The 19,032-nt window shown below is 43.3% G+C and overlaps 1 protein-coding gene across 7 annotated transcripts in view; it reads right to left on the reverse strand.

Moving 5' to 3' along the window:
* Positions 1-19,032, reverse strand: part of mei1 (meiotic double-stranded break formation protein 1) — a 62,790-nt gene that overhangs the window by 15,031 nt on the left and 28,727 nt on the right. For 4 of the 7 annotated variants that reach the window (XM_028598743.1, XM_028598742.1, XM_028598748.1 and 1 more), the window contains exons 18-25: positions 18,810-18,907; positions 14,378-14,558; positions 13,124-13,274; positions 12,173-12,358; positions 11,844-11,966; positions 10,920-11,109; positions 1,433-1,549; positions 88-198 (exon numbers count right to left, since the gene is read on the reverse strand). In XM_028598743.1, coding sequence (XP_028454544.1) covers positions 88-198; positions 1,433-1,549; positions 10,920-11,109; positions 11,844-11,966; positions 12,173-12,358; positions 13,124-13,274; positions 14,378-14,558; positions 18,810-18,907 — 1,157 coding nt within the window. The remainder of the gene's footprint in view (positions 1-87; positions 199-1,432; positions 1,550-10,919; positions 11,110-11,843; positions 11,967-12,172; positions 12,359-13,123; positions 13,275-14,377; positions 14,559-18,809; positions 18,908-19,032) is intronic. The other 3 variants (XM_028598744.1, XM_028598745.1, XM_028598747.1) reach the window with 3 other exon arrangements.

Genomic DNA, 19,032 nt, shown 5'->3' on the forward strand with positions numbered 1-19,032 from the left:
AGAGTGTTGGGAGAGGGAGAGAGTAAAACACACACACGATGAGCTAGAGACGGAGAGTAAGAGAGATAGGAAGAAGGTTTGTCTAACCTCTGTCAGTGCAGTGTGCAGAGGACAGACTCAGGCAGCAGTACAGGTAGCTGAGGGCTGGTAGCAGGCTCCCGGTATCCGAAGGATTCAATCTCCCTGCTATATTACTCACTGACACAGAGGGATGAGGGGTGTTGACAAATGTGACTGTAACCATAATATGCTGACAAGCGGATTCACAAAGGAGCGTGAGCCTTTTGCAGCTGCTGAACCTGGATGGATAAAATAAAAAGAAAGTAATACTAAAAGCACACTCAAAGGGTGAAATGCACCCCTAAATGCGCTGCCAGGCAAAAAGTGTCTCAGTGCTCTTGTGGTATTTGCACATATTTAAATGAGCATGCAGACATTTGGTGCAAAATTGGCTTCCCTTCTATGCAAATGAGCCTCATTGCAAAAACAGTCCAATTCACAAATCAGCACTAACAGCCACATGTAGTTACAGTGACATTATTAGCGTCTTCAGAGAGTTGGTGGTAACTGAAGCACATTTATAAGGCATGTCCTCCGCTTCAAATCGCACCATTTTCTTTTACAGTCTGAAGGTGTTTCAAAACCCCAACAGCGCTGACAGACGGTTTCTCTCTGTCACATTTAAATGACTTGCTGGAAATTTTGTAAGGACTTGTAGCTCGCGGTCTGAACCTTTTCTCTCTGCCATTGTTCTCCCTACTTTGTGCTTGATGCAAAGGCAACATTTCTACTTTGATCATTTCAATCAGATGCAAAACATCAGGAGCGTGTTTGCGCTGTAATATCATCAGCGCAATATCTTTCGGCAGAGAGCGGTTGCAAATGATGCGCAACTCATGGTGCTAGCAGCGGCCACAATCCATTCTCTGTGAATTCACCTGTTTGCCAGACATGTCAAGTACATTTCTGAACAGCATTTTCATTTGCAGATCAGAAGCGAGCACTCCCCTGTTGATGAGGATATTAAATCAAAAGTGAGTGATGCCTCCACTTAGAAAGAAATATAGTTGAATGCGGGGGGAGGTGAGATGAATTCTTAGTGCTGTTACTTGATGACTATGTGACTGTAATGTAGCATGTTGGTGCCTATGTGAGTGAGGAACATACTGAAGAGTATGTAAGTAGTCTTTATGAACTGGAAAGAACTAAGTGTACTGTTATAGCTTTTCTGAGTGTCTCTGTGTGAGAGACAATGCTTGTGCGCGTCTGCCTATATTCAGCAAGCATCTTATTGAATCTGCCTCTAATGTAGGGCGCGTAGAGTTATGTAAACAATGTTCAGGAACAGTGTGTGTTTGTCTATGCTAATAGATGAGGGCTGTGGGGAGTTACGCTCAGTGTGACCTCTGCCAGCTGCACCTTTTGACCTCACCGTGATAGAGCAGCTTGAAGTGCACTCCGTCCATCTTACTGTAGGAGGAAGATGAAGGCGGGTCACTGGCCTGCATCACACAAAGCAGCTTCAGCACCAGAGGGAGTGAGTTCACTGCTAAACAAAAAGAGAGGAAGAAAGAAAGTACGACTGTAAACACAAATGTGAAAAAGATCAAAGAGAGATGGGCAGACGGATACACTGAGTGAGTATTTTCACTCTGTGAGGCAGAGAGAAGATAAACAGTGAGGAGAGTGAAGAGAGACAACAATGTATGTGTGTGATAGAGAGAGAGAGAGAGAGAGAGAGAGAGAGAGAGAGAGAGAGAGAGAGAGAGAGAGAGAGAGAGAGACAGAGAAAAGGATGAGGGACTGCAGGTAAGAGACTGCCTAAATTAGCCTCGCCACATTACTGAGTTGGAAAGCTGACGTTCCCTGAGTAGTTTCAGCAAAGCCAAAATAGAGTACATTGTTCAAACTGACACTGATCAAACGATAATGAATTTCTTAAACAAGTGGGAGTATCTTACAGTGGCTTGTGGACTTTGAAGTTCTGGATTATGAACAAGGGGTAGCTGGAGCACACAGTGATCATCAAGAGGAGGCAAGAGGAGGAAGAACTAAGCACATCTTATTCATACCGTACACACTTTAAAAAACAATATTCTGGGTCTGAATCCAGAAAGGGTTAAGAGAAAGAGATTGCAGGGAAGATCAGGCAGAACAGTCATCTAAATACTTCTTTCACCCCTGCAGTGCATAACAATAAAAATGTCTCCCCTTGGGATGCCGCTGCATTAGAGGCTAGTATAAAGTATATTTTAATGCAAATTACAGTGGGCAGAACTAGAACACGTACACAGATCTGTAACGGTCTGTAATAGAGGACTTCACGGGTCTCCTCAAGCCCTAAAACCGGAGACACGACCCAGGACCCGTATGGGTTTGGATCCACAGTTTATACAGTCAACTGGGTCTGGGGCGGGTCCCATTCTATTACCCTGTGTTCCGGGTCCGTTTAGCATAACGTGTAATAAATACCAGAGTGGAAATCAGACAGCGCTAATCCTTATAGAAGTGCTGTGTCAGTATTTGTAATAGCACACTTCAAGTGTTAAGTTTTTCTCTTCTTTTTTCCATTCAAAATTCATCGACACAAAGCTGCATAAATCATTCAGCATTCAACAATCTTGTCTCTCTTTTTCCTCTCAGTAAGTCCCAGACTACAACTGTAGCTATAGACCCAGTCTATAGCCTCCTCTCTTTCTTTTTCCCTGACGAGTCCCAGACAAGTGAAATCCACTGTCCAACAGTGATTCCTGGCTACAGGTCTTTAACCTGAAGCTTCGGCGATTCTATAGCGGCCCCAGGGCTGCCCTTCTCACAGGTCTGACACACCCACAGTCTTGGTGGCGAGAATCGTTTTGCCCTAGGCCCCCTGAATAAACAAAGTTGCCACAAGGACGTACTAAATGACCTGCACGAGCGAGTGCACCTGAAGTGAAGGGTCAGAGAGCACAGGTCAAGCTGCAAATTAGCCACACTAGCCTTAGCAGCCGTAGTAATGAGCTATCATAATTTTAGTTTAAAAAGGGCAAACAGCCAAAGATAGAATCCTTATGCTAAATGCAACAAAATTGCATAGCTGATTCTAAATGAGCCACGTTAGTCATGATCTGTCATCGTGACAGCAAGTGGACTTTTAAGCTAAAACAATGAGTGTATTGGTCATGCTGTTTCAATCAGCAAGAGAGGAATAACAGAAAACATGGATATGTTACCAACTTTCTTGTCAAGGATGATGGATTATATCAAAATGGCCAGGCACAGGAGAGAAGGCTACCAACGCTGAATTAGGTAAGACACAAAGTTATGTTTTGACAACTTGTAAATTAATGTTAACTTGTTAATAGCAATCAGCTGTCAAATGCCGATCGGGTCCCTGTCTCCCGGGTCCGGTTGGGTTTGACTCCGATATTTCTCGATTCTGCAAGGGTCCGGGTCCCAGCTTTCAAATTATGGACGGGTCCGGTTTGGTTGCTGGAAGTACATTTCCAGCTCTTTCTGGGTTTGGGGACAAATGTTTGGACCCGTGAAGCCCTCTAGTCTGTAATCCCAACAGGGCCTGAGCTGAGCACAAAGCAGGTGGAGCCTAACCACAGCAACAGTTTCTGAATCTCCAGCTGGCACACTGGTGTTGTGCCCTTCAGCTGTGCTCATTAACCTGGTCAAGTAAACAGACATAATAATACCATCTGGCAGACATTTCTAACCAAAAGCACCAGATATGAATGCATGGAATGCACAGTATGTCTAGTAATCAAACCCTAGTGTTCATGTGCGATCTTATTTGAACAAGACATAATTTTTAACATCATTTTTTAAGAATTGAGTCAAACATTGGTCACCAAAAACATGAATGAAAAAACATGAATGACAAAACGTAATCTCAGCATTTATGAGTTTGTCATTAGGTGAACTTATCATGATGGCATGATCATACTGTATTATTGTTTTATTTAAACTGGTGTCAAAATTATGATTCAGAGCAAACTGTAATTATTAGTAATCTCCTTTTAAAAGAATAAGATTTGTCCAATGTTTGATGATTCCACAGATTCTGTAGCAGACAGTAAACAGGAAGCAGAGCTGTTCTGTATATCTACATGTATACTGTCGCTTACTGTATGTAAAATTATCTGACAAATACTGTACATTACCAACAAAACACAACAGATTGCAATGGAAGTCATTGTTCAATTTAACCAAAGTTTCACTTCCCCTGGTCTTTTCTTAGTTTATATCTAGTCAAGTCTATGAGTTTTTTTTCTTCTTTTAAATACACATAAGAGTACACACTGTATGACAGCAACTCCATGCACACCGATAATACCGTCTGTAAAACTAAATCAATACTGTACACTGCATTAGGGAGAGTCAACTATATAAACAAGTAACTCACTACTGGCAAAGGATGCTGGGAGAATTCATCTTAATGGCTCTTCCCTTCCAACATTAATCAGAAGCGACAAGCGTTGTGGGACCCATTTCAATCCAATTTAAAAACAACTAAAGTTTGAGGAGAGACTTTGTGATTACACTGCAGTTAAACCAAGTTTGCCTGGCTGAACAGTTAAAAGAAATAACACGACCACATTAGCCTAGAAATCTAGACGCACCCTAGCGGCAGAAAATGTCATTTGCAGCCAGGGTTGTCTAGCAACTCTCCGTTGGCTTGCGAGATGAAAAAACCAAACTCTAGTCAGGCCAACCACATTGTGTATAGAGTCGGTGGGCGGGGCTTAACATAATGACGGCAGAGTTGTGACGGTTCCGTGTGAATTCCCTGCTACTTGAAAACAAAGAAGATGGCTGCTGCTGCTGCTGACGAACATCTTTCGAATCGGCTTTGGCCGCGACTCTGGAAGACTTGGAGTTCAGCTTTTCTTTGAGAAAAGAACAAAGAACAGCACTGAAGTCATTCTTAAAAAGGAAGATGTGTTCGGAGATTTGCCGACCGGATACGGCAAAAGTTTAATCTATCAACTAGCTTTGCTCTGGTTGGTTGTAGTGCTGTCCTATTGCGTGCAGAGGGAATTTGAAAGACAACCGTTTATCCCGCCCCTCGGATTGAGCCCTGCCAATGGTGAGTTCCCAGACCCAACATCCTGATGTGGGTCTGCCTTGTCAGGCTACCACCAAATGCCACATTTACTGCAAATAATCTACCCATAGTGCACAACTATGATATAGTACTAGTTCAGGAGTGATCAATCCAACATATACTTTTATGTGTTGACTTTTATATATATATATATATATATATATATATATATATATATATATATATATATAGTGTTTATTGGTTTTCAGAACACATACGTTTTACAGATCAGTAAAATGCAAATAACCATTTAGACAATGAATACCTTTTAAGGAGGATTATGCATAATATGGTCGTTGACAGAGAGAAACAAAAAATGTGAAGCATTCCACTGTCTCTATAATGGGACTTTTAATTCTGCCTTTATAATTGAATGCAATCTGAACAGTTGTTAGAACCATCAGGAAGAAAATGCTGGCACGGAGAATGGCCCAACAAACATAAATCGACATAGGTATTCTTTCAAATGATCCAATTTGTGAGAATAATTAGGCTAAGTGCTTTCCATTATGTTGCAAAAGAACATCGCGCCAACTTATTAATCAACACACATTTCTTTACAGATGTTTTTACTGCCGTGTCTAGCAATTGTTATTTTTATATCTTTGTTTAAATTCCTGATATAATTTGTCTGCCTACTCAGATCACGTTTGTGTACTTGTGGATGAATCCATTTTTATATAATAATTAGAGGATTTGAAAAAGATTTTAGACCTATAATCTTAATTTCAATATACAAATGAGAAATTGAAAGAATTTCCACACATTAATTATCAATTTCTATAAGTTTGCTTTAAGCATTTTACATGCATAGGCTTTCGGAATGCCAATGGGACAAGTTTTGCAAGATTCAGTGGCAATTTTCAATTCCACTGTCACTTTGATTTTATTTATTGCCCGCATTTTCTACTGAGAAGAGTGTAGACACGCAAGAGTCTCCTCAGCCTCTTCTTTTAACCTGACAGCCATGTGTTTGGGACATACGACCAAGCCGGGGGAACAAACTCCAAAAAACTCAATCAAGTAGCAAGACTTGGCACTAAATACATATGTTTCAATCACTTTTTCATTAAGTTTATATTGTATTTTATTTAGGCAAACAGGCATTAGGTATAGCATCTTATTAATGGTATCTTAGGTATAAAAAGGTTTGGACAATGAACCCTACAGTATGTATTTCCAATATCCATAGTGATCTTGCCCTCTCCGAGAACCATCACCTTATCGTGGTGGAGAGGTTTGTGTGTCCCTATGAACCTGAGGGCTGTGTTGTCTGGAGCTGTGTGCTCCTGGTAGGGTCTCCCAAGGGAAAGTGGTCTCAGGGGAGGGGTCAGACAAAGAATGGTTCAAAAACCCTATGAAACAACGTAGAAGAGGTGAAGTTACCCTGCCCGGAGGAAGCCCGGGGCCCCCGTCTGGAGCCAGGCCCAGATCGCGGGCTCGTCAGCGAGCGCCTGGTGGCCGGGTTTGCCACGGAGCCCGGTCGGGCACAGCCCGAAAAAGCAACGTGGCAACTCCCTCTCCATCCCATGGGCCCACCACATGTGGGAGGAACCGATGGGGTCGGGTGCGCTGCTACACGGGTGGCAGTGAAGGTCAGGGGCCTCGACGGACCAGACCCGGGCAGCAGACGCTGGCTCTGGGGACGTGGAACGTCACCTCTCTGTGGGGGAAGGAGCCGGAACTGGTGCGGGAGGTGGAGCGCTACCGGTTAGATCTGGTGGGGCTTACCTCTACGCACAGTCTCAGTTCTGGAACCATACTCCTGGATAGGGGTTGGACTCTTTTCTTCTCCGGAGTTGCCCAGGGTGTGAGGCGCCGGGCGGGTGTGGGGATACTCACAAGCCCCGGCTGGCGCCGCTGTGTTGGAGTTTACCCGGTGGGCCCAGAGGGTCGCCTCCCCGCGCCTGTGGGTTGTGGGGGAAAACTCTGACTGTTGTTTGTGCATATGCACCAAACAGGAGTTCGGAGTATTCGGCCTTCTTGGAGACCTTGACTGGTGTCCTGCATGGGGCTCCAGTGGGGGACTCCATTGTTCTGCTGGGGGACTTCAACGCACACGTGGGCAATGATGGAGACACCTGGAGAGGCGTGATTGGGAGGAACGGCCTCCCTGATCTAAACCAGAGTGGTTGTTTGTTGTTGGACTTCTGTGCTAGTCATGGATTGTCTATAACAAACACCATGTTCGAACATAGGGATGCTCATAAGTTTACCTGGTACCAGAGCACCCTAGGTCAAAGGTCAATGATCGATTTTATAATCGTTTCATCTGATCTGAGGCCGTATGTTGTGGACACTCGGGTGAAGAGATGGGCGGAGCTGTCAACTGATCAGGGGTCAGGGGGTGGGGGAAGACTCTGGACAGACCTGGTAAGCCCAAACGGGTAGTGCGGGTAAATTGGGAACGTCTGGAGGAGGCCCCTGTCCGACAGACTTTCAACTCACACTTCCGGCGGAGCTTTTCGTGCATCCCTGTGGAGGCTGGCGGCATTGAACCCGAGTGGACAATGTTCAAAGTTTCCATTGCTGAAGCTGCGGCGAGGAGCTGTGGTCTTAGGGTCTTAGGTGCCTCAAGGGGCGGTAATCCACAAACACCGTGGTGGACACCGGTGGTCAGGGAAGCCGTCCGACTGAAGAAGGAGTCTTTCCGGGATATGTTATCCCAGAGGACTCCGGAGGCAGTTGCAGGGTACCGAAGGGCCCGAAGGGCTGCAGCCTCTGCCGTGAAAGAGGCAAAGCAGCGGGTGTGGGAGAAGTTTGGAGAAGACATGGAGAAGGACTTTCGGTCGGCACCAAAGTGCTTCTGGAAAACTGTTCGCCACCTCAGGAGGGGGAAGCGGGGAACCATCCAAGCTGTGTACAGTAAGGATGGGACACTGTTGACCTCAACTGAGGAGGTAATAGGGCGGTGGAAGGAGCACTTTGAGGAACTCCTGAATCAGACTAATACGCCCTCTATGTTAGAGGCAGAGCTGGAGGATGATGGGGGATCATTGTCAATTTCCCAGGTGGAAGTTGCTGAGGTAGTTAAACAACTCCACAGTGGCAAAGCCCCGGGGATTGATGAGATCCGTCCAGAAATGCTCAAGGCTCTGGGTGTGGAGGGGCTGTCCTGGTTGACACGCCTCTTCAACATTGCGTGGAAGTCTGGGACGGTGCCAAAGGAGTGGCAGACCGGGGTGGTGGTTCCCCTTTTTAAAAAGGGGGACCAGAGGGTGTGTGCCAATTACAGGGGTATCACACTTCTCAGCCTCCCTGGTAAAGTCTACTCCAAGGTGCCGGAAAGGAGGGTTCGGCCAATAGTCGAACCTCGGGTTGAGGAGGAACAATGCGGATTCCGTCCTGGTTGTGGAACAACAAACCAGCTCTTCACTCTCGCAAGGATCCTGGAGGGAGCCTGGGAGTATGCCCAACCGGTCTACATGTGTTTTGTGGATTTGGAGAAGGCGTATGACCGGGTCCCCCGGGAGATACTGTGGGAGGTGCTGCGGGAGTATGGGGTGAGGGGGTCTCTACTCAGGGCCATCCAATCTCTGTATGACCAAAGTGAGAGCTGTGTCCGGGTTCTCGGCAGTAAGTCGGACTCGTTTCAGGTGAGGGTTGGCCTCCGCCAGGGCTGCGCTTTGTCACCAATCCCAAGTTTGTAGCATTTATGGACAGGATATCGAGGCGTAGTCGGGGTGGGGAGGGGTTGCAGTTCGGTGGGCTGGGGATCTCATCGCTGCTCTTTGCAGATGATGTGGTCCTGATGGCATCATCGGCCTGCGACCTTCAGCACTCACTAGGTCGGTTCGCAACCGAGTGTGAAGCGGTTGGGATGAGGATCAGCACCTCTAAATCGGAGGCCATGGTTCTCAGCAGGAAACCGATGGAGTGCCTTCTCCAGGTAGGGAATGAGTCCTTACCCCAAGTGAAGGAGTTCAAGTACCTTGGGGTTTTGTTCGCGAGTGAGGGGACAATGGAGCGGGAGATTGGTCGGAGAATCGGCACAGCGGGTGCGGTATTACATTCAATTTATCGCACCGTTGTGACGAAAAGAGAGCTGAGCCAGAAGGCAAAGCTCTCGATCTACCGGTCAGTTTTTGTTCCTACCCTCACCCATGATCATGAAGGTTGGGTCATGACCGAAAGAACGAGATCCAGGGTACAAGCGGCCGAAATGGGTTTCCTCAGGAGGGTGGCTGGCGTCTCCCTTAGAGATAGGGTGAGAAGCTCAGTCATCCGTGAGTAGAGCCGCTGCTCCTTCGCGTCAAAAGGAGCCAGTTGAGGTTCGGGCATCTGGTAAGGATGCTCCCTGTGCGCCTCCCTAGGGAGGTGTTCCAGGCCCGTCCAGCTGGGAGGAGGCCTCGGGGAAGACCCAGGACTAGGTGGAGGGATTATATCTCCAACCTGGCCTGGGAACGCCTCGGGATCCCCCAGTCTGAGCTGGTTAATGTTGCTCGGGAAAGGGAAGTTTGGGGTCCCCTGCTGGAGCTGCTCCCCCCGCGACCCGACACCGGATAAGCGGACAAAGATGGATGGATGGATAGTGATCTTGTGAGTTGAGGTATAAATTGTTTTTCTTGTAATGTCTTGGTCTCATCAAATTTCTGTTGTACAGCTTGTGAGGTACACTTTGTAATAGGAATAGGAAAAACACCTTTGTTAATAAAAACAACCTTTTCAGCTAGTTTAGCCCAGGTGTGGCTGCTGTTGCTGGCTTTTTATAAAGCTAGAAAAAATACTTTCATGGTGCATTTATTCTATTACATCTCACAGTGTAGGAGTCCACTGGGTAAACCTGTGAGTGTATGTATACTGTATGTGGGTGTGTGTGTGTGTGTGTGTGTGTGTGTGTGTGTGTGTGTGTGTGTGTGTGTGTGTGTGTGTGTGTGTGTGTGTGTGGGCTCGTGTTTGAGAGAAGAAACAATTTAATTAAAAGCTCTCATTTGCTATACAAAGTTTTAATATGTTTCAACTAAGGCAAAAAACAAAACACTGTCTGCCGATTCGATTCGGGAAACATCCTCAGAGCTAGAACCGGCAATCAAAGTATATTTATCTTTTTTTTTTTATGAGTAAAATTCTCATCACACACTCGACAGCCATTTTAATTTCAGAGCTCGCCGCCCTACGTGCACATGTTCCACAAGTTCCTTCCTGAGGCTATTTTGCAGAGGCGCCGGACACAGCGCCACCCAAGGAGTTGTGATTGGTTTAAAAAAATGCCAATAAACCAGAGCACGTTTTTCTCCCATCCCGGAATGTTGTGTGGACTCACCAGACCCTCCTCCGCAGCGCTGTGGAAATAGATATTATGGCCCCAAAAAGAGGTTACCTCGTAAAGCGGTATCACTTTGAGCAGTGTGATTTAAATGAGAAGAAACAATAGGTCTGTGGGATTATGCATTTATGTGAGCATGCATTGGTAATGAGGTATTTGATTCTACACAGATGTGGGGTATGGTTTCCAGTGTTTACCCAAAGAGTGCTCTGTTGTCAATGTTGGGATCACGGATAATAATATATTAAAAACTCCCTGATTAAGGCACATTCATTTCAAAAGGAAGAATCCATCACTGCACTGTGGGTGCATGAAGCCTTCATAAATGTGTTTTGCTGTGGGGTTCATTTCTGCATTTCCTATTAATTGTTAGTAGACATGTAAATCAAAGCCGCTGTTCCAATTTTCATCTCTCCATGAATCTTTGTTGGACTTATTTATATATAGTTGCATTGAACTCTGAACAGATTTGTGCCTAAAAAGAGCTTTTCATTGAGGATAGGCAAATCTATAGTACTTTTATAAATATATATGTTTCTGTGCATTTATGTCTCTTACCCTGTGCAGTGGGTACCTGTCCAAGCCCATGGCCCATGCTCTCCACACTGAGTCTCTGTAATGCCTGCAGCAGAGCTGGTCTAAGATTGGCACACAAGTCAGCCTCATACTCTCTTTGAACACGCAAAAGAACTTCCAGCACCCACAGGGCTTGTCCTGCCAGGGTGGCCTCCCTGGTGCAAACCATGTCCTGTAGTCATACAGACAGACAGTCAAACAGAAAGACAGACACAAATGTTAAGTCCAGACACAGCAAGCAAAAACATTGTTTTTTTCATTTACTGGTCAATTTTGGGCTATTTGATTCCATAACATGTCTTCTTTCAAAATAGTTTTCTCAAAATGGTCATACACCAAACTTTCTAGTTTTATACCTATCTATATTCTGAAGGTTTGCACAGAGGATTTTTCATTCATAGCCTGATTTATGTAACCTTTTATACCTACAAATGGATTTCTTTGTGGCTGTTGACAGCATTTTCTGATTTATGGAGATTAAAAGATTACCTCTGTACAAAAAAAACTTTGACTCTAATACAGTATGCCAACAAAATGCAAGAAAAATTTTGAACCTGGATGTATCCAATTTTCAGATTTCTGTTCTGGAAATTACTATATTAAATAATAATAATTGGATAATATCTCCTTTGCATATTTAAAGTTTAGAGTTTCATGGGGATATTTCTTGGTTAAATTGTTTACCCTATTCACTTGTAGTGCCTTATCTTAAGACAGATTGATTTAGAGTAGCTTTGTGCATCAGTATTGTCCTAACACAGTAAAGCCAACCAGGTACTAAATGCAGGTTAAAGACAAATGTGTTTTCCAGGGTTAGGGTTTGAAACACTCGCAGCATTTAAAATGATCTTCAATTAATGTGACCAAGTTACATCCAAACTCCTGTTTGAGATCTCTGGTTCTCACCAGGAGGGTCAGTATGGCAGCTGGGTACTTCTCTATCACACTCAGTAGCTCCATAGTTGCTGTGTCTGGCTCCTGATCGTCTGTACGGCTTTCTGTCTTCTCTCCCTTCTGCTGTATGTTGGCCTGTAGCCAGGAATAAAATCCAACCACCTTTTCATCAATTTTAATTTGTGACAGTTCAAAGGGAATTACAAAACCCACTTTAACAGGCACTCTGTTAGAGTGGAATTAATTAGTGAAAATTGTTGGAGTGAAAAAAGTAAAAGTTGTTCAATGAAAGCAGTTAAATTATTTACTGATGAATAGAAGTTAAACAATTATCTCCTTACAATCGTCTTCTCTGCATCTGTGTGCTGTGCTTGCTTGCTCAACCAAAGTTCCAAGACTACAGGCCCAAATTTTTCTGCTAGATCCGGATATCGCCAGATAAAGTGGAGGAGTGCAGGATGGTGAATGTAGAGGGAAGAGAAGCTTTGGCAGGAGGAGAGTGCCTTGCTGATGCAGTTTAAAGGAGCCTTGAGTAGGTTGGTAAAAATAAAAAGATTGAAAAAGCCAAAGCACTTTCTTTGAGATGAGCATACAAAACACAAGTTCAAAAGTTAGCACTTTTGAAAAAGAATTCTTTACAACCAAAATGTAAGACTGCTTTTAAAACCCCACTGAGGCCTAGCAGTCTCCTGTAATACATTTCTTATACATAGTCATAGTCAACAACCAGTACATGCTATTAGGTATTATGTAATATTCTTTGAACTAAGTAGAAATACATTATTTTGAGGAAATGTTATGTGTTCTGTGGCTTTAGAAAAAAAAACGGTGAGCTATAATTAATATTCTTTGCTGCTGAGTCACGTACATCATATATGGATTATGCATCAAGAGATGAATATGAGCTGTCAAGCTTTGTTTCGGAGTATACTGTGGCCTCCACATTAATGGTTTCCATATTAAACCGTACAGAACTCTAGCTCCAGTACATGCTGTTCGCTTTCTCTGCGCACAGGAAAAACAACACGTTGAACACCTTCATCTTGGTGAAAGCTTGTTTTTCCTTTACATTGTTAAATTGACTTGAACAGAAAATAACATTATTTATCAGCCTCAGCTGTCAAAGTGTATTTTTGTAAGCACTGCAAAGGGGTAAAAGATAAAACTGTTAAGCATAAAGCACAATTTAAACTTGTCTTAAATATATGCTTTAATGCTGTTTATCTACTGTACTACTTTTGTAAGTTACAGAGTGTGTTCTGATTTCTGTGCAGTGAACTGATCAAAGTTACCCCGTCGAGGTTGGGGCTCTTGTCCTGTGTCACTGCCAGCAGGTAGAGGGCAGAGCGGAGCACAGAGCGAGGCAGCGCACAGCTGCCCTGTGCCTGCACTGAATGCAACAAGCACACCACACTGGAGAACACTGTCTGGTCTGGAAGCAGTCTGGATCACACACATACATGCACAATAATGATGACATTAATGTAAAATATTACAAGTACACATACTGTATATGTGGCCAAATATTTATGTTTAAATGTATTTAAAACCCACGGACACACATGAACTTGAATGTCAAACACGCTTCAGCAGACACATTCTGTGCGAGGGTAATAAAGTGGACAAACTCTGTGTGCAAAGCAGATAAAGTGCTCCCGGGGCATGTTGATGTCACAAACTTGCTATCTCTCTTTGTCACACAAAAACACACACAGACTGTTAGAATGTATAGCAACGCACGGACACACACGCACATTCACAGATCCTCTGCCTGAGTACGTATACACACACACACACACACACACACACACACACACACACACACACACACACACACACACACACACACACACACACTCACACGCTCTCACACACACACTCTCTCACACAGCCCTCCCACGCTATGTAAATCTCTGGCGCAGCTCCCATTAATCTTGATGAGACCACACAGTGGTGGGGAGAAGCTTTCATCCCCTTCCCCCGGGGGGTAATGCACAACCGTGGTTCCACAGAAGGACAGATTAAACTTTCCAAAGTAGCCAACGTATCTCTGAGGTCATAAAATATGTACTTAAGAACACCCTCGATGGGCTGCAGTAGTGCTGCTGGGGCAGGGAGAAAGCTATATACAAAACCAGCTGGTTTCTTGATAGAGCCAGGTAATATGTTGATATTTCTCTGGTACTGTTGATTCTAGGGATATCACGAGACCTGGTACTTCCGTACCAAGTCGGTACCAAAATGCACTTGCAAGATTTCACCGCGGTCGAAGGAAAACAACTAATCAGAGCTGAGGAATCTCTAACGCAGTGTCAATGACTGCTCGTGAATTGCGGTCAAACTGTCAAACTAGGTGCTGATCAAATACAAATCAATATTCTGTTACTGCATTGCCTATTTCTTGCCTCACATGTTTTCAGAAACATATTTCAGTGTACTTTTTTTAGGTTTGTGACAAAGTCGAGCCAAAACCAAGCATCACCAACCGGCTAAAGCAAAGTTTTCCGTTGCTTGGCCAGTCCAACTGTGTGCATGCCCTGTATTACCTGTCTCCTTGCTGCAGGGCAAGGTGTAGAATAATCACCAGACAGTACTGGATGGCCCTTGGTCCTTTATATTCCCACAGCTGGATTCCCGGGGCCTCACGAAGCAGTGAGGGCCAGTCTGACAGACGGCAACACAGAAAGGGAAGGTTGTATAGCAGAAGATTCTCCACCTCCTCAACATCTGGGGGGATAAGCAAGGAAAATGACACAGAGACATAAAGGAAAAGGGGTAAATAATCAATGCTAGAAACAGGAGAAGTTATAAAGGGGGAAACAAGAGAAGAAAGAAAAAAGATGTGGATGAAGGTAAGGCAAGTTTATTTGTATAGCCAAATTCATACACAAGGCAACTCAACGTGCTTTACAGAGGCATAGAAACACATTGTAAACATAAACAATAAAAGAGAATTCAAGAAACAAAGCACAATTACAACAAGTCAAGTTCAAATGTGGAAACAATCAGGGATTTTGTTCCACAGGTGAGGAGCATAATAACTAACTGCCGCTTCACATTGTTTGGTCCTACAAGAGGATGCTTGATAGGGAACCAACTAATCCAGCATGTATTTTGGTCCATGACCATTCAATGCTTTATAGACCAATAATACAATTTTAAAATCAATCCTATAACTCCAGTGTAGGGATTTAAGGACCAGTGTAATATGGTCCAATTTTCTGGTGTTTGTAAGGACTCTGGCAGCAGCATTCTGGATCAGCTGCCTGATTAATTTTTGGTTTAGACCTGTAAAGACACTAATGTACTGAAAACAAACGCATGAACAAGTTTTTCTGTGTCTTTTTTAGACAGAAAACCCTTAATTCTAGGTATATTTTTTATAGGCAGAATTAATAGCTTTTAAGTGGTTGTTAAAATTCAGGTCAGAGTCAATAATTATACCCATATTTCTGGCATGATTTGTAGCTTTTCATGACATGGAGTTAAACTTTGACATTTGACCTTTTATTTTTGGGGCCAAAAACAATCACTTTTGTTTTATCTGCATTAAGCTGGAGAAGATTCTGGCACATCTACTCACTGATTTCATGAATGCACTTACTCAGTGAAAGTAAGGGACTGTTGTCATGTGGTGACACAGGAATATAAAGCTGTGTGTCATATGCTTAAATATGATAAGAGATGTTGTAATGTTCCATAATCTGAGCTAGGGGCAACATGTAAATATTGAACAGAAGCGGTCCTAGAATGGACCCTTGAGGAACCTCGCATGTAATCTTTGTTAGCTCAGACTTATAATTTCCAATTTAGACAAAATTGTCCCTATCACGTAGGTAATACAACTTGTAGGAAAAATTAGAGAGCTGGATGGAATAAAGTAAAAAACAGCAAGAGAGGCCCTGAGGCCTCATTTACAAAGGAACATTACTCGCCAATTTTTTGTGTTTACGGCAATATTACAGTAAGCCAAAGCAGAGGGTGAAAATGAGTGGAGTTACACTGATATCACATTTTTCCAATAATCTATTTTGTATTTAAAAATAAATCCAATACCCATGGATGTCATGCATGCTTAAATCATTTTTGATAACATTCTTTGAAAATGTGATATGGCAAAGTTAAAGAAAGTATTTTTCATAAATGAGGTCCCTAAAGAAAAGGATGACAAAATGAAAAAGGCATTTGGAATGATGAAAGGGAACAGTAAGAAATAAAATGAAAGGGAGAGGTGGGTGAAGACAAAAAACTGCAGGACCAGTGTGAGGTAGTACTGAGGGGGGCTTCCACCTCGCCATGGGGCAAAAGAAAATGATACATGTAAAGAAACAATACTGTATAAAATTTTAAGAAAGAAAAAAAGGCAGAGAAGAGACAAAGGGGAGGGAAGATGTGAAGCACAGCAGGGAATTCATATTTTTATCTGACACAGCTAAAAGACCAGGACTATCTGCACTGAGACGTTGCCTGCATCTCTGGTTGGTCTTTAGGGAACTGGAGGGAGAGAGAGAGAGAGAGAGAGAGAGAGGAAAATGAGACAGCCTGAAAGAACTGAAAGAGAACAACACAGAAAGAGAAAGGGAAACCATTAAAACATGGCACTAAATTGAGAAAATGGCGCTGTGCAATGCAGCCTCCTGCAGGACTGGAGAAAAAGAGGTCATTTTAACCTTTGATTGAGGAGTGAGGGAGGACAGGGACACCATATGATGGAATTCGCAAGAAAGCAGGGGCAGAGCAAAGAAGAGAATGACAAAAACGGAACAGGGAGATGTCAGACAGGGATAGGGGTCACAGATGCATTACGCCACAGAGGCTATAAAGCTACAGCAGGGTCTGTAGGGAGAGAGACTACCAATCAGCCAGAGAGGAAAACAAAGTAAAGAAGGGAATGGGAGCTGAAGAAATACAGAGAGAGGAGGAGAGATAAATGTAAAGAGGAAGCAAATGGGGGAAGTGGCCAAGGCTGCAGACCCAGAAAGAGAGCACTGTGGTCTGGAGGGACCACTGTGGAGAAAAAGTAAGAAATAAATGGTATTGTTTAGAAAGCACAGAAAAAAATAGGATAAGGGCACTAGACACCAATAAAGTCGCCACCTCCAGGGAACTGGGGGGAGAGAAGAGAGGCAGAGAGAAGAATACAAGGATATCTCAAAGGGAGGGCTAGGAGAGAAAGGAACACAGCGACGGACGGACAGATGAAGAAGATAAGAATGGAAACAACAGATGGGACACAGACAACAAACAGGCCTACAATACAAAGCAGGCTGCAGTGACATGTCACCTCCTGCTCAGGTTTTGATCAGCAGAAAATAAAAAAGGACAGTGAAGAGAAGACACATTTTCAGCTATTATACAATTATCAGACAAACAGATACAGATAAGAGTGATGAAAGGGAGGAAGACGCGGAAGCCATTATTCAAACACATGCACGCACGCACGCACGCACACACACACACACACACTCACACACACACACACACACACACACACACACACACACACACACGCAAGTGCTCACAACTTCACTTAAGTTACTTATTTTAATATAATTTACTTCACTCCCACATAATCAGAAGCATTACCGCTTTAATTGAAGGCATTGTCTGTGATGTCACAAAGTGCATTGACATTTAAAAAACTGAGCACCAGCTCTTTCACACAGCGACTGAGAATCAGCGAGCAAACACTGTATAGTGTTTAATTCAAGGCCATTTTCACACATTCAACACAAACATCTGGGTCCCTTCCTTTAATTCTAGCTAGAACTAGTCTTTAGTGCCTTTGCAAACATGTTTCTAAAATGGTATCATAAGCTTGCCTGTTAAATGTGTGTAAGCCAAGCTGGTTCTGAGACCCCCCTGTTGAACAGGGTTAACTTGGCTCAAAAGAACAGGCATCTCTATGAGGAATGAGAACTAGAGATGGCCCGATACCATTTTTTGCTTCCCGATACCGATTCCGATACCTGAACTTGCGTATCGGCCGATACCGAGTACCGATCCGATACCAGTGCGTCATATAATTTATTATGTTTTAACAACTGTATACTACTATCCCTGTATGGATGTGATATGATTATATTTATTTGTTGTCTGTCTGGCTCAGGTTAAACTCTTTGTGAAACATGAACAAATACAAACAATGAATGCCGTAGAATTTTCTTTTATTATGAAGTTTGACAGTCAGTTATAACGGAAAAAAGAACATAAATAAACTACTTTAAGGTAGATTTTCTTTAGGGCTTTATTACGTGGTATCGGATCGGTGCATAAACTCCAGTACTTCCCGATACCAATACCAGCGTTTTAGGCAGTATCGGAGCCGATACCGGACCATCTCTAATGAGAAACTTGTTTAATGTTATTGATGTTTAAAGTGAACAGAAAGGGAAAAGAGAGAGAGAGGGAGTGAGCATGAGTGGGAAAGAGAAAGAGTGCATGCATCAAAGAGAAACTGTAATAACCTGAAATGTAGTTTTATCTATCTATTTTTAGTGTAATATAAACTTGCCAGTGATTCTAGAGAAATAAATATAGTTCTCCATAAACTCTCAGTTTGATTCATTAAATAAAAAGTCAGCTTGATGTAGTTGTAGAAAATTACTTTGATCTATCCATTTACTAGAGCCAGGTGGCATATTCTGAGCACAATACCTTTAAAGTCAGTATTTCAGTAATAATACAAATCTCCAGACCAAATTATTAAATATCAATGAAATCATCAATGACAAACAAAGTCAATCAAGTGAAAGGGCTTCCACAGGTTTTCACAGAGATTAAGATGGGCACTTTTTAAATGGACAATGAAATTAATGGTAAAACTAACTCACTGCCTAGACCTTGTTTACACATAAACAACAGTTAGAGATGACTAATAGCATGACATCGTTGCTTGGAAACTGACAGGAACCACAGGGTGGTTTTACTGGTGTAGCTCTGTGAGTGGTGCAAGTGTGTGTGTGTGTATTTACATACCAGACTGACAGGAGCCTGAAGCTGGGTCTGACTGTGAAAGCAGACACATACTGAGTTTCTGTAGAAAACCACAGCACGATGTATTCAGATGTGGGTGCCTGAAAGAATTGGTAAGTGGGAGAAATACAGAGTCAAAAAGAAGATACAAAGACAGTATATACGATAAAAAGGGAATAAGGGCACCTGAGGAAAGCAGAGCACAAATCCCCCACAATGCACGGAC

This window comes from Perca flavescens, chromosome 15 (genome assembly GCF_004354835.1).
Source record: "Perca flavescens isolate YP-PL-M2 chromosome 15, PFLA_1.0, whole genome shotgun sequence".
Lineage (NCBI taxonomy): Eukaryota > Metazoa > Chordata > Actinopteri > Perciformes > Percidae > Perca > Perca flavescens.